The sequence below is a fragment of the Channa argus genome, chromosome 1, assembly GCF_033026475.1.
Source record: "Channa argus isolate prfri chromosome 1, Channa argus male v1.0, whole genome shotgun sequence".
NCBI classification, from domain to species: Eukaryota; Metazoa; Chordata; class Actinopteri; order Anabantiformes; family Channidae; genus Channa; species Channa argus.
The window spans coordinates 41,967,925-41,987,847 of NC_090197.1; the positions used below are offsets into that span (position 1 = coordinate 41,967,925).

At 37.8% G+C, this 19,923-nt stretch overlaps 1 protein-coding gene across 1 annotated transcript in view; it reads right to left on the reverse strand.

Moving 5' to 3' along the window:
* The window catches only part of eys (eyes shut homolog), a 158,296-nt gene that overhangs the window by 67,216 nt on the left and 71,157 nt on the right, over window positions 1–19,923 (reverse strand). The window contains exons 26-34 of the mRNA XM_067522888.1: window positions 17,001–17,097; window positions 16,659–16,766; window positions 15,177–15,322; window positions 8,948–9,119; window positions 8,536–8,614; window positions 7,840–8,039; window positions 3,800–3,924; window positions 3,126–3,250; window positions 2,645–2,858 (exon numbers count right to left, since the gene is read on the reverse strand). Of these exons, the coding sequence (XP_067378989.1) occupies window positions 2,645–2,858; window positions 3,126–3,250; window positions 3,800–3,924; window positions 7,840–8,039; window positions 8,536–8,614; window positions 8,948–9,119; window positions 15,177–15,322; window positions 16,659–16,766; window positions 17,001–17,097 (1,266 nt within the window). The remainder of the gene's footprint in view (window positions 1–2,644; window positions 2,859–3,125; window positions 3,251–3,799; window positions 3,925–7,839; window positions 8,040–8,535; window positions 8,615–8,947; window positions 9,120–15,176; window positions 15,323–16,658; window positions 16,767–17,000; window positions 17,098–19,923) is intronic.

The following is a 19,923-nucleotide window of genomic DNA, read 5'->3' on the forward strand; positions in this document are numbered from 1 at the left end:
CTTAGCTGCAGTAAGCCTCTCTCCACCAGCAGTGTCCTTTTCTAGATTCCCATCAGCTCATTCTGTAGCGCTGAAATAGGGTAAAGCTAAGCATTGCATTCAGAGTGATGGGAAAATAAAACTCAAAAGACAATCATCACCAACTGTGGAATAAGCCATCTTTTGTTGTTGCTTTAGAACTAAACTGATTTGTTTTTTAACAGCAAATTTAAGAAATTAAGGTCAAGTTTATAACCGAATAATCTGTTCTCTTATGACATGCATTTTCTGATCCATACCGTATTAGTTATCTTTTCTCTTTAAATTCCCATTGACTTGAAATATTTCAAAAGGCTGTGGAACAGTCTTAGGTACTGTCTGAATCTATTTCAAGCAGCACCAAGGGCACTGCATGCGTTTAGATGGTGACCTAGTTAGATAAACTCATGAGTTTCTGGGATCCCTAACTTTAAAAACCTATTTGCTTTGATAATTTACTCATGTTTAGAAGAGTAAAGCAATGACTTGGTATACAGATGATGGGATTTGTTTATATTTACCAGTGTCCTGTGTGTATATTTAACCCTGGATGATGGGTGGATCAGGTGCATTGGGGAACACTCCATTATTTTTGGTCCACAGTGATTTTCAGAGTGTCACACTGAATTGGTTCAAGCTCGTCTGTGTTCAATAGGTCTGTTTTACAGGCTTGTGAACAGTTTCAAAGGTAGACAGACCTCATCTGTCAAAGAGTAACAATGTACCCAGTGCTCAGAATTCCTCCTCCCACATAGATGACTGAATCCAACACCAATAATGTCTAACACATTGGGTTCTGTGTCTGTTTGGAGTGTTAAAGGATATATCCCCAAGTAATGACTGGACCCATCACTCTTTATTATTGCTCTCAAATCAAAATTTAAAAATGCACTTTAGTTGCCAATAAAAATCTAGATTTTAGAACAGTTTTTCAACACAATTGCACTATAACATGACACAGCTGCAACTAAGACAATCTCTCAATCAAACCTAACGCATCACTGCCTGCTATGTTCCAAAGGGTCTAAAAGTTAAATCTGGAGCACCAAATCAGTGGGAACTTCCTTTCATATAAAACTGACTGACCTCATGCAGCAAAAATAATTGGTAGGAAGGACAAGGAAAGGATACCCTTGTCATTTGTCCAAAAAAAAAACTGGCCCACTTTCAGTACAAATTGATTGGTGCAACAGCTTATCAGTTTATATAATTTAGTGGCACTTCCTTTACGCGTAATGTTAATGGAAGTAGTAATAGGAGCTTTGCCTTGATTGAAAAATGTTCATTTATGATGATACACTGCTATATTTGAGGCAATTTATCATTAACTTTATTATCATGTTTTTTAAATATTGTTAGTGAGGCTGTGGTATATGCAGAGTTACATTAAAAGTCATTTTTTACCATATAAAGTCCATAGAATCAGGTCCAGACATTGCCCACCGGATGCTCAGCCGTACCAAGATTTCTTGTAGGTTAACCCAGGTAAATAGGGCATGAGCTACATGAGATTAGTACTTGTACTTGAGTTTTTTTCCCTGATGGCACAGGCATAATTTCAGAACGACAATGCCTTAATTCATCAGATCAAAATTGTGAAAGTGTGGATCAGGGAGCATGACACATCATTTTGTGTCACAGAGTGGAATTAGCAGGAGAGATCATGTTTCTCCTTCATTACCTTCTCTCCATCGGCTTCCCATAAAATTTAGAATAGAATTACAAACCCTGCTTTTTAACGATCAAGCTCCATCATATATAAAAGACCTCATAGTACCATATCATCCCAGTAGACCACTTCGATCTCAGAATGCAGGCCTACTTGTAGTTCCCCTAGTTTCCAGAATTAGAATGGGGGGCAGAGCCTTTAGCTATCAAGCTCCTCTCCTGTGGAACCAGCTCCCAGTTCAGATTCGGGAAACAGAAACCCTCTCTACTTTTAAGTCTAGGCTTAAAACCTTCCTCTTTGATAAAGCTTATAGTTAGTTGTAGTCAAGCTGATATAGGCCTAGACTGCTGGGGGACCCAACCCCTAATGCACTGAGCTCCTTTCCTTCTCTCTTCCCTCTCTCCTCTCCTCTCCCCCCACATTTATTTGTCACCACTGTATGACATTAACTTTGTGTCTTCTTTTTCTTGTAGTTGTCCTTCTCCCTCTCTCTGCAGCTACTGGCCCCCCCATCGCCCAGTGTTTTGTTGTCGCTTTTTTTCTTGCTCTTTTCTTTTCTCTCTCCAGTTTCAGTTTTTTGAAAAACTGTATAGGTTATATAAATGAACATGAAAACATGTGAAGTGTCTTTTTGGTGAAACTGCTACCAACTCACATACTTTTAAAACAAGACAAAGAGCTTTTTTTTAAAAAAAAAAACAGTCAGTCAGCAAGTTAATAAAAGTTTGTTAACACCAAGTTCAACCTTTAACGATGAAATTCTTTATAAAAATAACTGGTAATTTAAGTGCTAAATGTAGTAAACGCTGGAGTATTTACTCTAAAATAATGTAAATTAAATGTTAATTCACAAGCCCAGGTAGTTCCACTCAAGTAGAGAGCAGTGTTGAATAAATGTACTCACAGTTACTTCAGAACACTGCATGTACTTACATGCATGCTCTATGTGGTTTGTACCTGTGAATTGCTCAGCTGTTGGTACTGGGCTAAGCGTTGGCGTAGGCACTCTGGGTGTGGAGCCACGAGTGATGTTCTTAACTGCAGTCACCAAGGGAACAACATCCGTAGCAGGAGGCAGGCAGCGGACCTTGTTGATGCCATCTATGCAGGAAAATGCTTCTGGACATGGATTTAACAGGCAATCATCATAGTTGTGCTCACAGTTCCTCCCCTGTGTACGGAAAATAAACAGCCTTTAGATCTATCGTGTAACTTTGTGATACAATATCTAATGGGATATATTGTTTACAGTATGAAGAAAAAGTGAACAATATATCAAGTTATGCAACAAAGATGACTGAAATTCTGATTGTTTATGTCACTATTCAGGATATTAATGTAAAGAAAGGGCTCAAGTAAAGCAGAGGGTAAAGGTTAAAAAGTTAAAAAAAGGGGGTGGATATGGAGGCGAGATGGGGAATAAGGTGGGGAGCCTCACCACAAATCCAGGACGACAGAAACAGGTGTAGCCATAGCCCGGATCATTTTGAATGCATATCCCCTGGTTGCAGGGCTGTGGAAGGCACTCATTAATGTCATCCTCACAGTGAAGGCCTGACCAACCTGCCAGGAACAAAAGCCCACAGAGTGCCGTGGTGAGCCCAGGCTCTCCCACTTCCACCCTCTGAAGTGAATATCAATCAGATTCTCCAACATTGATTTGCTTCTTTTTGGGTTCACACACATACACAGACAAGAAAAGGCTTTCACTAAAGACTAAGATGCCACATACATTTTAATGAGCAGAAGCAGTTTCACCTTTTTTATACTATCTATTTCAGTACTGTATAGCTACAAATGTCTCCCTGGAGAAAAGTGGATGACTTTTGAATGGCTTTAAAGCTGAGAAACTATGTAGGCATTAGTGTAATCCTTAGTGACACCTTATAAAGCCTCTTTAATGCAATATGGGAATTCTGTACCTATTAGGATGGTTTACATATGGCTAACTGTACTTTTCCAAACCTAGGGCACAAAAACAATCCAAATCTTATGTTTTAACATTTAGTGATGTTCTTCATGAGCAGAACACTTAAAAAGAAAGAGAAAAAAAAAAGCTTTCCTTACCTCAATTCAAATAAATTGAGCTCACAGCTCACATGACTGACTCACCTGACCTGCAGTGGCAGACGTAGCTATTATTAAGATCTTCGCAAATGGCACCATTGTGGCAGGGAGCCGAACAACATTCGTTAACATCCACTTCACAGAAATCCCCCATGAAACCTGGTGGACAGCTAAGAAAACATATCATACTTTAAACCTGTGAGGCTGTCTCACAGTGCTGTCACTTGCTTCTTGTGAGTCTGACATGCTGCATCTAAGAACTGCTTGCTTGTATTATTTATCAAAAAGGAAAACTTTTTTTAGTCAGATACTGGTTCTTATTCTATTATTTAAAACAGGCTACATTTACACATATACATATGTAATAATTATAATAATAATATACATATATAATTGTAATCACTAAATTAATATAGAATAAATGCAAAGGAAGTCTAATTTAAATTGTATTTTGTTTAATGGAATACTTTTAGTCACACTGTAACCTGTAAACTTAGATTTAACCACCTCGACCTGAGCCCACCTCTAACCTGATTAGGTCGTCTGGTTCAGAGAAGCCACTGTGTAATTTATACCCTGGATTAGGTTTTTCCCAGATTCTCCCAGAGTAGAAAATCACTCACTGGCCTAAATCTTTACAATAATGCAGTTTTAGTCTTAGTTTTAGGATTAGGATTAAGGGCAGTTTATCAACATTTGTAACTAAGGAAATCACTCCTGTCTTCAATAAAATGTAGAACTCCGGAGGTGTTCTAATGGGTTAGGAATATCCTAGAGGTGTATACAGCATGAAGTACAGAGATTCTGTGGGAGGAGAGATATTTATATATTTAATAACACCAAGCTCAATCAAAAAAAATTGTAAACAAAATGTGATTTTTCTGACGGATATCAAGCGGGATGCACTTGCTCTGAATACATCTTGAGTGCATAGAAATCACACAAGCCTTCTTTTAGTAGCAGGGAAGATGTGGCTTATTTGGGTCGGCCACAACCGATAAAAAAACTTTTATTTTTGTGTTGCCCAGTGTGTGATACAGGAAAAGTAGAAAATGGATAAAGCTGATGAGGATTTTCACGTTGATGGATTATGCATTGAACTACAGTGTTTTTCCAACAATGTACCCTGCTACAGAGATACAATTGTAGTAAATCATACATTAAAGCTTTTAATACTTATCTTCTAGTATTTAAGTTTTGCCTACAAAGCATAACCCTTTCACTTGAAAAGTGTCTGATTTGGGCATTTCTAACTGTCTCAAACTATTCCGAAAACTACAACTCATCACTACCATCTACACTTTGGGCTTTGAATGACGTAAAATAACGATGTTACACTTTTTCCTACTCCTTGCTGAAAGTAAAAGTAAGAGGCTTCAGAAATTACTTGGATGTCTTTGCTCTGAGGTAGGAGCATTTTCACAATTCCTAGAAACGATTCTGAGACGCTTAGAAAATACGGGCCCACGTGTCACTTAAAATGAAGTTCTGCACATCAGGTTTTGGTCTGTTTTAGGACAGTTCCAAACGTTTGTACTAGGGAAGTCATTTTCTATGGGGTTCTAAACATTTTTGTTAGTTTTTACTGACTGAGTTTACTAACTTTATTTTCAACTGACTGTCTCAATTTTTTTGGAAGCCAGACAGTCTAATAAAAAGGCCTTACACTGAAATCTCTAGATAATTTTACACACTTAAAATACAAATAACACACTTGAAAATACTTAAGTGCAGTAATAGTCTCCTGTTGGTGATGTGCACAGAATCTACACCTTGAGCAAAGTGAGGTGGCATTCGATTGTGCAGATGCCGTCCCCGCTGGCTTTAAATTTCGTAGACAAACAGCCATCTTCCAGATGGACAATGAGCCTGATCAAGCATCAAAGCTTCCTCGGGCCAAGGAAGCCAAGGTCTGCTGAGTTGGATTTCCAATTCACAGTCAGCAGACCTTAAACCCACTGAACATCTTTAGAAAAGATACAAAAAAAAGTGCCACATGCTGAACAACAGAAGATTCACTGTGCAGATACAGTAAATACAAACTCTAGCTATTTTCATAAGACTATACTGTAATTCCTCTTCGGATATTTGAAATTTGTTGTAAAGTGAGATTTGTGAAGCCCAGTTGATTGAAGCATATAGCACCACAACAACAACAAAAATGACTTTGATCCATGAATTTTTGGCTCACCACCATTGTAGAGAGAGAATCAAGGTGCATTCAAAGCTTTTGCTGAACAGGTGCATAGCTGCATGTTTACCAAATCATACATTCAGTAACGTGCCATTAAAAAAGCACAATGTTGTGCAGCTTTTTTATATTTTAGCCTGGTAGTCTGCGTATTAGCCTGACAAGGTCGTCCGAATTCAAATGGAAAAAGAATTTGTGGATGGACCAAACACACTTGCTTTTAACAAAAAAATATATGAAGGGCATTTTAAAATCATTATCTGTTAATTAAATGTACATAAAGGAGTAGGTTTCTACAACAAAACACAAAATTGGAATATGTCATCACATGAGACATACTAACACCAGCAATTCAATCTGCTTGATTGAAAAGTTTTATATTAATGTATCACATTGATTTCACATGGTAACACAATCACTTAAATAAGTTTACTTGCTATCTCAAACTCAAAGTCTTTGATTTCTAAATGAGGCCAATAACCAGATAATACTGCACTAATATAACTAATAGTGCAGCAAATGTAATTATGTGTTCAAATCGAATTGAAATTCAGCAAAAATAATCCTCAGTCGCAGAGGAAAGTGCACACACTGCAGGATCACCCTATTGCAGATCAGCAAGTCACTAAAGGACACTATTAACTAGAATATGTGTATAAACACTAACTCTGTCCTTAGTGTGCACATTTATCTGTAAATGCACAAAACACAGTACATTGCCTCCTTGTAATATAAACACTAATAAAGCCACAATAAATGGACAAATAAATGCTGTGCTGAGGCATCAGACAGGCCAGGGCATTAATATATAAATGTGTAAAGAGTGTACAGTATTTGAAAGTTGTGGTAATCTGGGATACATTAAATCATGACATTGAGCATATAGCAGCACATCAGCACAAGGTTAGACAGTGTAATTAACTGTAAGGCATCCAGGGAGCCGCTGTGTCAAATCTGCACTTACTACATACACCTTGTATTCAGATACACTTCATCACTCAAGGGAGAACATGTCAGCAATTAAAAAGTAATGATTCACATGCAACCAACACTGTGCACTGCCAAACTGTATAGGACTGCACAGATGCAGGTACTGCAGCAATAGCTCTTATGAGACAAGATGTATGTTTAATTACAATTTGAGTAGAAGCAAGCGGTGAACTATCAACTGAACAAGAATTTTAATAGAATAGAAAATATGTTTTTTTATAAATGTGTATTTGTTATTTACATAACTTAACTAGAGATTCTGTAATTGATGATTTTACTACTGTTGTTTGTAACAAAACAATGCATCCGGAACATGTTTCCTTCATAGTTTAAAATTACAACAAACAAAGAAACCACACTTTATGCACAGGGGTCATAGAACTTAGTTAACACTGTTGTCAACTAAAGCATTGGGATTTTGCTAGTATGTGTTCTCTGAGCCTTTCAGCCACAACTTTATATTTCCTTTTACTTTGCTTTTAACTTAGTTAGGGACAGCCAGACAGATTAACAGTGGGGTCTGTATAATGGGGCCGATCACCATGACACACAGCAATTTCTTTCTTCACAGATGTGGCCTTTTTAAAGTGACCTGTAACCCTTGTGCCATTGTATTTTCACTTTTGAAAAGTCAATGAAAAGAACAAAAAAACAAACAAAAAAACACCACAATCCTCCAAATACTTTAAATGGCAATTGATTGAAAACACTTGAACATGTGCAAAACCTTTGCCAGGCCAGTGATGAAGATTTGAATGCCCTATACAAGAAAACACATTTTCAACTAGCCATCGAGGCTGTACTCATCAATCAACTACTCACACAATGCCTCCATTCAGGGACAATCATTCAGTATCATTAGATCAAAACATGAACAAAGACTTCAAACAGTGGACTGGCTCACCTGCATGTAAAGTTTGATCCTTCACCATCAAGGCAGGTGGCTCCATTAAAACACAAGGAGACCTTAAAAGCAGCCTCTTTGCAGATGTCTACATCATTCTCACATGTTTTCCCAGTATAACCATCCTGACAAAAGCATGCATATTTATCAATGAGATCCACACATGAGCCTCCATTCAAACAGGGACTGGGGGCACAGTCCTGTAAATCAAAAGATACATAGAATATACAGGAGTTAGACACAGTAAAAAATGTATTTTAACAGATGCAAGTTGTATGTACAAGTTACACAAACTAAAATGCATGTGTAACTTCAAAGACAAATTTACAACAAGACAACAACATAACTAGGACTAGAATAAATTAATATTAATAGCTCACAGTGTAGCTATTAGTAGTTAAAAAGCAGGTGATTAGATTATCCGTTTAGCTAAATGCTCCAAAAGACTCTAAGCGACTCAATTGTTTATCCAGTGGTGCCCAAACTGTGGTTTAAATCAATTTAGGATTACACTAATTTCTTTTAATCAGGTATTTCTACAAAACCCCCATGATCCTTGGTAGTTCAATTAACTTATCTTGTAGGAGGAAAAAGAATCAATAGTGTTAGTTGTACCAAAGGCCACACAAAGATTACAAAATCCTCCTGGCATTCGTTTTGAACACCCAGCAGGTTTATTAATTAAGCTCAACTCACGTCAATGTTTGTTTCACATCTGCTGCCGGTCCATCCCGATTCACAGAGACAGGAGTATGAATATATCCCATCCCTACAGCTGAGAAGACCACAGGAGATGGGGTCAGAATTGATGCATCAAAAATGCACTGCTGTAGGAAATGTACCAAAAAGTATTCATATATGCACGTCTTGTATAGTTTATGCAGAATCCTTAGAGGGACTTTTTTTTGAATGAATGAATGAGTATTTCTACTTCAGTGGAATTAATGACTGTAATTCACAGACCACTGAGACAACCTGTAAGTGCATCACATTAGCTCCTTACACATTTTACATATGTCTCCAGTCAGTCTGCCTGCAAAGTGCGTAATTAAGAATAATTCCATGTCATTTTTTCACAATTTTCACATGACTGAGAAAAAATATGCACCTCCCATGAAGACAGGGCGCTGACATGCATTCATCAATGTTGGTCTCACAGTGAAGCCCAATGAAGCCATCAGGACATAAGCAGTGGTATCGATTAGGTGCATCAATACATCTTCCCCTGTTTTGGCATGGGTTCGAAACACACTCGTCGATATTAACTTCACACCTTCCCCCTAGCAAATGAAACATTTTAGTTCAGTCTCATTTAATATAGAAAAATATATTATTTTAGTACATCAGTTCTGTAACAATTTACAAAAAAACAGCTAAAAAGCAGTTAAATATATGAAGAAGCTGATTTCAGAGTTAACTAAAATACATATTTCGCCCAAGGTTCACTTTTAATAATTCTGACTCTTCTCAACTCTGTGAATGCAATTTGGTACTGTGCAGACATTATGCAAACATTACCCTCTTTGGCAATTATGAACAGTTTTGAATGTAGTAGAGGGCTACAGCATACTGCATCACTCACGATCACAGCTGCGATTTTGCCACAGCTGTGGTAATAATGGTAGCCGTGGCTGTTTTTCACATATGCTTTTTGGAATGTGTCCTATGATTATCTGTAAAACTTTACAATTGACTATTTAAGCATTTATTGCTTGTAGTAAATTTATATATACACAATATGCTTCATACCCAGGTTGCAATGCTTACTTTGCTATTTACTTATTTGACATTAAAAATATTCATTTAATTCCAAGACTGTGTGACTGTGTAAAAGTTTTGCCCAATTGTGACAAAGTGTGTTCTTCCAAAGTAAATGGTAAATGGTCTGCACTTATATAGCGCTTTTCTACCTATTGGCACTCAAAGCGCTTTACACTGCTTCTTATTCACCCATTCACACTCACAATCACACACACACTCATACACTGATGGGGGAGCTGCTGTGCAGCTAGCCAACACTCACCGGGAGCAACTAAGTTGGGGTTCAGTGTCTTGCTCAAGGACACTTCGACATGCCACAGTCGCCCCAAAGTGTATTCTTTACATTTCCCAAACCATGAAATACACTAAAGAAAATAATATGAAAGTGAACTTGTAAAGCTGTTCCATTGGAGATTGATTTAGTAACTTCCTTTAGTTAATGTTATTACTGTGAGACTCTAAAGAATGATCGTACTTATAACAACTGGCAGGCAACAAACTGATTCCTATGAACCAATAACATGCATAACTAATTGTTGCGAAAATGATTGTGAATTTGTTTCTAATTTTCTGATGTTCAGCAGCAGGTTACTATGAGCCTATTGTCAGACTCCTGCAAAATCACTCAAGATGAACGTGATGCAACCACTTGTAAAGTATAAATTTTTCTATTGAAGTTAAGAGACCATCATGCAAACCCGCATGTAAAATACCGTCTCCTTAAGAGCAGTGAGCATGTACCGTCCAGATAAAGATGGCTTACCAACGTGTTTTTCTCTCTGCTCTTTTTACTATCCTTTGATATAAAGTGTTCACAAACTGGCACGGATGGTAAACAGGAGCGTTCTGTGAGATAACTGGCACTGCATTAAAAGACTTTGGGTTGTGTTTTTTACCCCAAGTTACTTCTTTCTCAAAAATAATTTTCTGCTACTGACAACATGCCCTGAACGTTTTAAATGAAAAGGGTTTGCAATGAGATACAATTCAAAGAGGCTTTACGTGTGTCTCACAATTCTGTTTGACACTTCATCAGTTATTACGCAGAGAAACTTCCTTTGGTATCTTGCTGGCTTTTACTTTAATTATTGGTACCCAGCTTTGACATGAATAAACTAAATCAAAGCACTGAGCAGAAATCTTATCTCCTGGAAGTTTTAAACATTTGGGTTTTTTTTGTTTTTATTTATTTATTTTCTTGAATTCATGATGGATGGGGCTTATGTGACTGATAATAGTAGGATTAATGACTCGGAACAGAAACTGTTATATGCATTGTATGAATAAAGAAAAGGAAAATTGGAGATGGACCTTTACCACGTCATACTAATATACAAAGTACAAACAATACTGATTAAAATCCATTTGATGAATTTAAAAATTGTTCAAAAACACAGTCCACAAAATATAGTGAATCTTCATCAAAATGTTTTTGTTCATCTGGAAAAACAAAAAAGCAAAATAAAAAAATAAAACGTCCCTTACAAATTTAAAAAGCCCCTAACTAATAAATCATTCACATTTTTAATATATTTATATATACACACACATATAGATTTTTGTTTTCATTGCTGTGACCACCAGAAACTAAATTCCTTTCACCTTCATTATAATGGGATTGAGCCTAATGAAGTCCCAGACAGAAAACCAAAAAATTAAGCTGGAGAGAGGCTTTTAAACAATATACATAATAATTAGAACCCTAGTCCAACAAAGAACTAAAGTCTGGTGAGACAATAGTTGGTGCCTCCAAAATCCCTGAGAGAGCTCAGTGAAGTGCAGCAATGAATTAATGGAAAAGTGTGTCACATACTTTAAGTGCCGTATATCCTTGCAGCTTTGACAACACAGTGCCATTTCTATTGAGGCACAATGCTGCATACAAACTATTCTGTGCCAAAATGTGCTGACTCAAAGAACTCATGAGTTATTATTTAGATAACTTCTATATTTACCGTACATCAGACATATTTAAGTTGCATCATCAGAAGAATTACTAAATAAGTATGCTTGATACAGAGTTGATGATTTCCATTATTTATGAAAGACCTCACAAAAACAGCACTGAGATCACAGAAGAAATGAAGGGAAGATTTGAAGCTGTGGAGGGAAAAAACACATAACCTAAATTAGTCTCATTTCTGCCAACATATCAGAACACAAGATGGGAAAACACACTGATGATGTTTATAGGAGCCTAAATTACAGCAGAATCTGCTTTGGTGAGTTCCACTGAAGTGACTGCTAAGGAATTAAAAATAGATGAATAGGTGGAGGCTAATTCTACAATCAGCCACTTTTGTGATGTTTATCACTAAAGTAGTAAAAGCCCATTTACTACTACTTCCAATTTCCAGGAATAAAAAATGATGACTGACCCAGTGTTAATCATTTAGTTAGCTTTTCATCTGTAGGCTGAGACAGATGGAAACAAACATGATGACAACAGAAGCCACTATTGATTTATTGCCTCCTGTGTTTTATCATGAAAGAGAATAAATAAACTCACTTTGTTGTATAGCAAATCTATCATGTTCTCTCATTGCAGAATTTAAAAGGTTTCCTTTCTTGTACCAAACCAGTAATTGGTTTCATGTAAGAGAAAAAAAAAAAAATCTATAAAGCAACTGGAAAATTGTGATATTTAAAAAAATATATCTATTGTTTATATTACTTCGAAAACTGCTCAACTAAGTTAAAGGGAAACTGCTTAATATAGCTACACCACACAGTGTCTAGCTTTTTAAATATCACAGGAGAGAAGGATAAGTGCAATTAAATAAAGGCCGAAATTAGACAAGCAGATCCTTTTTCCATTTGTGACACTGTTGTACTGACACACTATCAAAATACATAAATACATGTACAAGGCTTATTTTTTGTCTTTTATTATAACTGGTGCAAGTTATAACTGTATTATTGTAAACTATTAAAAATGCTGGCAAAGTTTATTTTAACTGCAAGAAGTGTCTACTACAATAGAATAACACATTTTAATATAATATGAAATAAATAATGACCAAATATTATTTATTACATTCAACCGGCTAAAGACAGAATTTATTGAGGCTTTAACATCAACACAGGGCAGGAACATAATCATCCTACAATGTGCTGACTGCGGAAGCAGCAGCAATGTGCTGATGGCGCCGTACTATCACTCATGGGAACGTGCTCCTTAATGGTGGGTGAAGAAGAGAAAACAGAAGGTGACGAATATTGTGCTTAAAGCATGATTTATATAAACAAGATTACCCATTAATCATGTCGCTGCGATGACTTCTGACCTTAGAAGAGCGCACAGCAGGTACGCATAGTTAAACAAATACTGGGATTGTATAGCCTTTTAAACAAAACCTCCAAAATAATCAGTTGCCAATGCTTGTGTTTGTGTTTTCTAAATGACACGTGAAGGGCAAATGACACGGTAGGTAAAAATAAAAACATGATTTTGATGTGACTAAGAGGCCAGGACCCCTGCAAGATAAACAAAGCACTGGTTTAATCTTCAAGCTTAACTATGCAACTAAAATTAGTGCTAGTGTCTCGAACCAAAAGTTAAACATTCAGCACTTACATAGTGCTCTTCTACCTTGTCGGTACCCAGAGCATTTTAGAATGTTTCCACACCATTGATGGAGTAGTTGCCATGCAAGGTGCTAGTCTGACCTGCCGGGAGCAACGTGAAGGTTCAATGTCTTGCCCACGGACAGTTTGAAATATGACGAGAGGAGCCAGGGTTTGAACTGCCAACCCTATGATTGGTGGACGGCCGCCCTACCTCCTGAGCTACAGCCGCCCACTCGGCCTTGCCCAGCTCTCATTAACCCTGCTATGATCTGCTTTAATCTGCTCCGCCTTGTGTCCAGTGCTTCAGACAGTCATCATTATGAAAATATGATAAAAGAGAATGCTCCAAACTTGCCAATCAAGCAGAAATAATTGAATTCTCTGAGTGAAAGTAGCGGGAATAGCTGTGCTATAACTCTGGGCCACAGGAGGATTAAATAGCACCTCTTCACATTAGAATAAATTTTGGAGCATATGTCGGGTAAAAACACATTTGAAAAAAGTTACATACTGTATCTTTAATGTTCACCCAGTGAGTGGGTCACACAGACTGCTGGAAAGGTACAAAATAATGATAAAAGCTGTTGGATGTCAAAAATGTGAATAAAAATGTTTTCTGGCTTCTTGCTTCAATTATATTTCGAAGCTTAAAACTGTTAGATGTAAAAAAAAAAAAAAAAAAATCCATCAGTTTCAAAAAGAAAGGGTAATAGTCAGAGCCTTTAGATGACTTCTTAGGAAAAACTGCTATTAAGACACACTGAAGCCAGAGGACTTACTGAAAAGGCAGAAAATACAGATGCACTGAGTGACTCACCGAACAAAAAAAGAAAATTTAATATGGATGGTGATGCAGGTGGGAGTAAAGCGTCATGATGGCTTAATCACATCCATGAGAGTGAGTAGACATAGGACTAGACTGATTTATTAGTAAGCAGCTTCAACTGTTCAAGTCTAAATGAAGTTTGGCATTCAATATGGAAAAAAAAAAAACACTTGACTTTTACTGATGGCTGAAGCAAATAGTATGATAATGGCATCAAGTGACACAATGAGTTACAGTACTTTAGTGGTAGAGGAGATGACACATCATACCATTAAAGCAGAATAGCTATTCAATCAGTTCCAATCAGGGTGCAAAAACGCACTGTGATGAATCATTGTAAGACTGCAAATTTGCTATCGGACAAGAACAAAAAGAAGTTACACACAGCTGCAGTGGCACCATGAACCCATTTGTGTTCTTTTTTTTTTTTTTTTTGAAAAGTTGCAATGCCGTTACACATTACTAGAGCAAATATTTTGTATGAGTTCCAGTTGGTTTGAGCCAATCCAAACTCTATCCTCTGGCCGCTTGCTCTCTTGGGGAACCCTGTTTCCTCAGATGAGCTTAGAGAAACAGAAAAAGTAATGACTTGTACTATGCTGTGCGTAGGCCTAATAATAAAAGCTGCTTCTGTGGGAATTGGGCCATGCGTGTCAGATCCTGCTCTCCAGAGTAGCAATACCTCAGAGATTTCCCCTCTCTCTCAACTGGGGAAGGATAAATTGATGATACAGTATGGAAGACAAATGAAATTAATCTTCCCAGTACCTGACAGGAATCGGCTTTAGACACACACACACACACACACACACACGGCGCTAAAATAGCTCGATATCTGTCCGGGTGGAAAATAAGACAAATGGATTGAAGTAAAACAACAATAGCGTTGTGAGACGAAAGAGGCTCACGAAATTAAATAAAGGCAACTAACTGACACTGAGAAGTTTTTATCAGATTATACAGGAAGCATAAATTTATCTCTTGTTAGCTGCACTGAGGAGCAGGCGATGTATCTTGCAGAGGCAGGATGGCTAATTAGAACTAAGTATTGTGAAGCAGTTTTAAACACTAAGCCAGATCTGTGTCAGAGTTGCCTCAATATCATGCGGCCGCAGCAGTCATGATAAGCTTTTTAGACTCTCGTATTGATCTTCATGTCACCTAAGGGCAAAAGAGCTACCTGAGTATCCAGGGCGACAGACACACTTGAAGCCCCCGGGTGTGTTGATACAGATGCCCTCATGTAGGCAAGGTGAAACTTCACACTCATTCACATCCAGGTCACACAGCGTACCAAAATAACCAGGAGGGCAAATGCAGCGGAACCTAAGAAAGATGCGATAACACATGATCATTAAGAAACAAAGTGAAAATAAATGTGTCAGGCAGTAATACGTCTTGGTTCTTACTGTAAATTCAAAAAGGAGCTACATTTTTTTCTCAGTGTGCCCACTAAGAGAAAATAAGATGCAAATTTAAATCCATATTTCATTCTCAAACCCACCGGCAGCTCTTCATATAAAAATTAACAATATGACGGCAATTAAGTTTCCCAGTGTGCACCTTCACTTGAATTATGTTTGATGACTTATTACCAAAGAGAAGAGCCTAATTTGTCCAATAATGTGGTTTACTCAATTCAAATCCCTCTCTGCAGCTGTTGGTGGGTCTAATATCCCCAACCACACACCTCAGAGATGGTTATCCAGTATGCGAGTGAGATAATAGGAACACATATAATTAAACACCTTTAGAATTGTTAAATTTTTCATCTATAAACCAGTTACATCATAGCCAATTTCTATTATGTGCTTATCACACAACAGAAGTGTGCTGTCTAATTATGTAAACTTTAAAGGTTGGACTGGAGGCAGCGTTTTAAGAGCAATTAACACTTTCATTATTGGATTTGTTGCACTATGGTCTGCCAACCGTCAAGTTAGTCAATAACAATTAGTTCATATGTAAAACGCTCAAAGAGTCAAACTCACAGTATCTCAAGGAAGCGGATGGGTGAATATAAAACCGCAAGGGCTCAGTGAGTACACTGCAGAGTCTGATTCATCGCCACAGCACAGATGGACTTGCTCGGCTTTTGGGTCAGGGAGATGGAGATAGTGGTGTGCGTAGTGCTCGTGGTGGGCAGTGAGGTTAAAGCACACCTGATGTGAACTCCCTGGACTGTGCGATCAGGGAAGCGCTCTGAGCTGGGCTAGGTCACGTGGGAGCAAAATCATGACGGGAGACAAACTGGAGACAAACCATTTAGGACTCAAATTGGCCCTGGGACTTCTCTTCCCATCTGTCCGACTAAGCCTGGAAGCCCCGGGGCTCCCATTAAGCACAGCAGTGAGAAAGCACCAGTGGAGTAAAGCCCAATCTAGATACATGATGTGTTCCTGCTGATTTTCCTCTCTGTCTTTAGAATAGCGGCTTATGTGTGTCAAGGATGAAGACAGTCTTGTTATATAAACCAGAAGACTTTGAAGACGAACACCACAAACTCATGCGTTTTTCCTTTGGAGAACAGTTTAGTTCATTGGCCTTTCAAAACTATCTCAATCATTCTGCCCGACCTTTACAGTTACGTCAGGTTTTAAAAGCACACATTCAATAACGGCTACGGTGAAAAGTCAAAACTAAGGAGCAGCTGTGTTCATACTTGTTCACAAGGTCTTGACAAATGCCAGCGTTGTGGCATGGGCTGGAGGCGCACTCATTGATGTCTACCTCGCAGTGAAGGCCTGAAAATCCCATCTTGCAATTGCAGCTGGAAAATAAAAATCATTAATATTGATATTTAGACTCACGTCGAACATAGATGATTTGTTTCCTCATGTGTGATTTAGTTTCTCTAACTGTAATATACTATCAAAATTATGAGGAATTGAAAACCTGTAGAGGAATCAAAGTTTCTAGTACATACACAGGATTTACAAATGGTTAAGCCTGACATTTTCTTGCCCCCCAAAAAATGAAAAGCTGGTTGTGTGTAATGCTTTACCTGTAACTATTGACCCGGTCCACACAGTCACCCTGGTTTTGGCATGGGTTTGAGCTGCACTCATTGGTGTCAATTTCACACCGACTTCCTTCAAATCCTGAAAGATATATGAGATGGTCATGGATCAGCAAGCCCCACTACATCCTGAAAACGTCAGGGCCGATGATAACAAAGGCCCCAGTGAATGCCATTTTAATGGAACTAGTAGCCCCTGTAGCATATCTCATCTTCCAGCTCTCAGCACTCACTGTTTCCCCTTTGAGAGTGTGTAAGTCTAATAATACTTTAGTGCCACAGACAGATTGGTCTGAGGGTTAGTGGTTTGGGGTTTGGGAGGTGTGTGTCTGTGTATGCAATTGTGCATATGTGTGTCTGTGTGAGAGAAAAAGGAGGCGAGGAGCGGGACATCTCGTTAAGTCGGGGTAAGAGGGAGAGGCTAAGCCCAAGAGCTCTTTTGCCCTTGTTCATTAGGGGGTTGAGGGGCAGGATGGCTAAGCAGATCAGCATAGATGTTTTGTTGTACTTTTGAAGGCAGCCTGGGAGCTTGAAACACGCTGCCTGTCTGAGGTAAAGCCTCGGCTATTTGGTCTTGGTCAGCTCCACAAGACGGTTTTCTGCTGAACAAGTCTAACGCCACAAAATAGTTTTGTAAAATAAAACAAATGAATGAAGAATGAAGAAATATAGCCTACTGCATAGAAGTAGAAATCATCTGAATCACAGAAACAGTAAAATATGTTATTAAGTACAAATCATAAAAGGGAGTCTGTTAAAATTTAAATTGCCAAGTACTGACTTTATAAAATACCACAGATTTTTTTAAAACTGCAATAAAGATGTAAATTTACACTCAGTACCACATTTATTAGGCACGGATGCAAACTCCATTGCAACAAAATACAATAGTTCTTCCTCAAATAAATAAAGCTTTAAAATGTTGGATGTTGGAGTCAGAAAGGTGTATCATATATAATGCAGTCTATTAGACCATCACTATGAACTCAATGCTAAAACATATACTTTAATTATTAGCTATATTACAGTGTCAACAGAAACAGAACATTTTTTACATTAATAAAAGTAAACTTTATGGCAGAGCAATTGTGTTTGTTTACACTAGACTCTTATATGGCGTAATATGACACCAACTAATGTGGCCACTCAAGGAATCCATTCTGAATTCCCGTTTGAAATTTTTAATAGTGACTTTGTAATGGTGCAATTTCAAAAGTTTACTTTTATGTTATTAATGAATTTTAACTCTCTTTACATTGTATTACAAATATTAATTATTTAACAATGATTAAATTGTTTAGTGTTAACAAGATCCAAGTATGCAGTATACAAAAACTATATCTTATGACTTCAAAATCAACAAGATCCATCGGGTCTAAAAGAATTATTGTTTTACGTTCAGACATAAAACAGGCCTGAACATTCCAGATACCAAAGATCATTCATTGCGGATCAGTTTATACTGTGGGCTTACAACACTTACAATCACTTCTTTCCGTGTCATTTCAACATTCAGTTCATTCATTTCTTGCAAAGCGTTTGGAGTGGGATGAGTAATGACACACAGAAACCATTTCCTGAACAATTCTGACTTCCAAAGACTACTACTGCGTTGTCCCTGCAGAGCACCATCTGCCACGCATAATTAGAAGCAATACAAGCCTATAACAAAGGGTTAATAAAACTAGCTTATAATGAGTGTTAGTGCTCTTATTGTTTCCTTGTCTCATTATGCTCCTCCAACTGCTTCAACTTAGAGTTATATATATTGGAATTTTAATGGGTTCTTGCTCATGTAAGTAGTAATTCTCAGCTGAGAGATACGCTTAAATTAACAATGATGGGCCTGTTTAAATTTATTTTTGAGAGAAACATATGCAGTTTAATAATGGAAATGTGAAACACAGAGAGGTGGGTAAAAATGAAGAAATGTTCCAACGATATCATATAATGTACTATATAAAACTGGTACATTAGATTATGAAACATGGAAGCGCCAGTGAATATCAGCATCGTAGCTACTGATTCTTGGGTGATTAATACCATGCACCGGATGTGTCATTTTCCTTAGCTCTTAAGGTCATCGTAGCAGCCGGAGTTTCTCCTGTACCATATGTAATGATACAGTATAGCAGAAGAACACGCCACACAATGCTCTGCAACAGCAACTCTATTTTTTTGTCATTGCTCTCCTTCTATCTACTGTAAATGGCAGACGGCGTAAAATTATACAGATCATCAATTTCTCTGTATAGATAGATGCCGCAATTCAGAGCCATCATTTGTCATTTGATTTCTAGCCTAGATGAAACTCAGTTCTGCTGACAGTGTTGGCGATGCGCTGCTGAATATGAAAGGGCTTAACAACAGGATGGAGCTCTTTAAGCAATTCTCACAGTGCATTTTTAATCAGCTCAATAAACTATGTTGTATGTCATATATTTAAATGTCTGGAAGACTTTGCTATGATACAGTGACGGTGGCACAGCCCTGTGCATTTTGGAACGTGAGAATGAGAGGGAATCCATGAGACCACAGAGAACACAGATCATCTGGTGAATTATGGGACAGCACAGGTTTCCCAAGCTGGTCTGTCAGTCAAAGAAATGGTGGAGCACCTCAGGGACTATTTCGAATGTCACCGCAATGTAATGCATCTTCTGCCACTAAGCAGTGACTGGAGGCTTCTCTCTGACAGAGCACAAAGAGGGATACCCAAGGCGTGCGCTCACTTAGTCATTCCATCATCCAGCTGGAGCTTCAGTATGTGATCACTGCTCCTGCCAGTGAATGTCTCAGAGGAGACACAATTGTGGGTAATCCACACTGGATAGTGAACTTTGATGGACATTTCAATTGAAATATGAGTGATGCCCTCGTTTTAACAGTGTGAATTTGCTTTGAACTG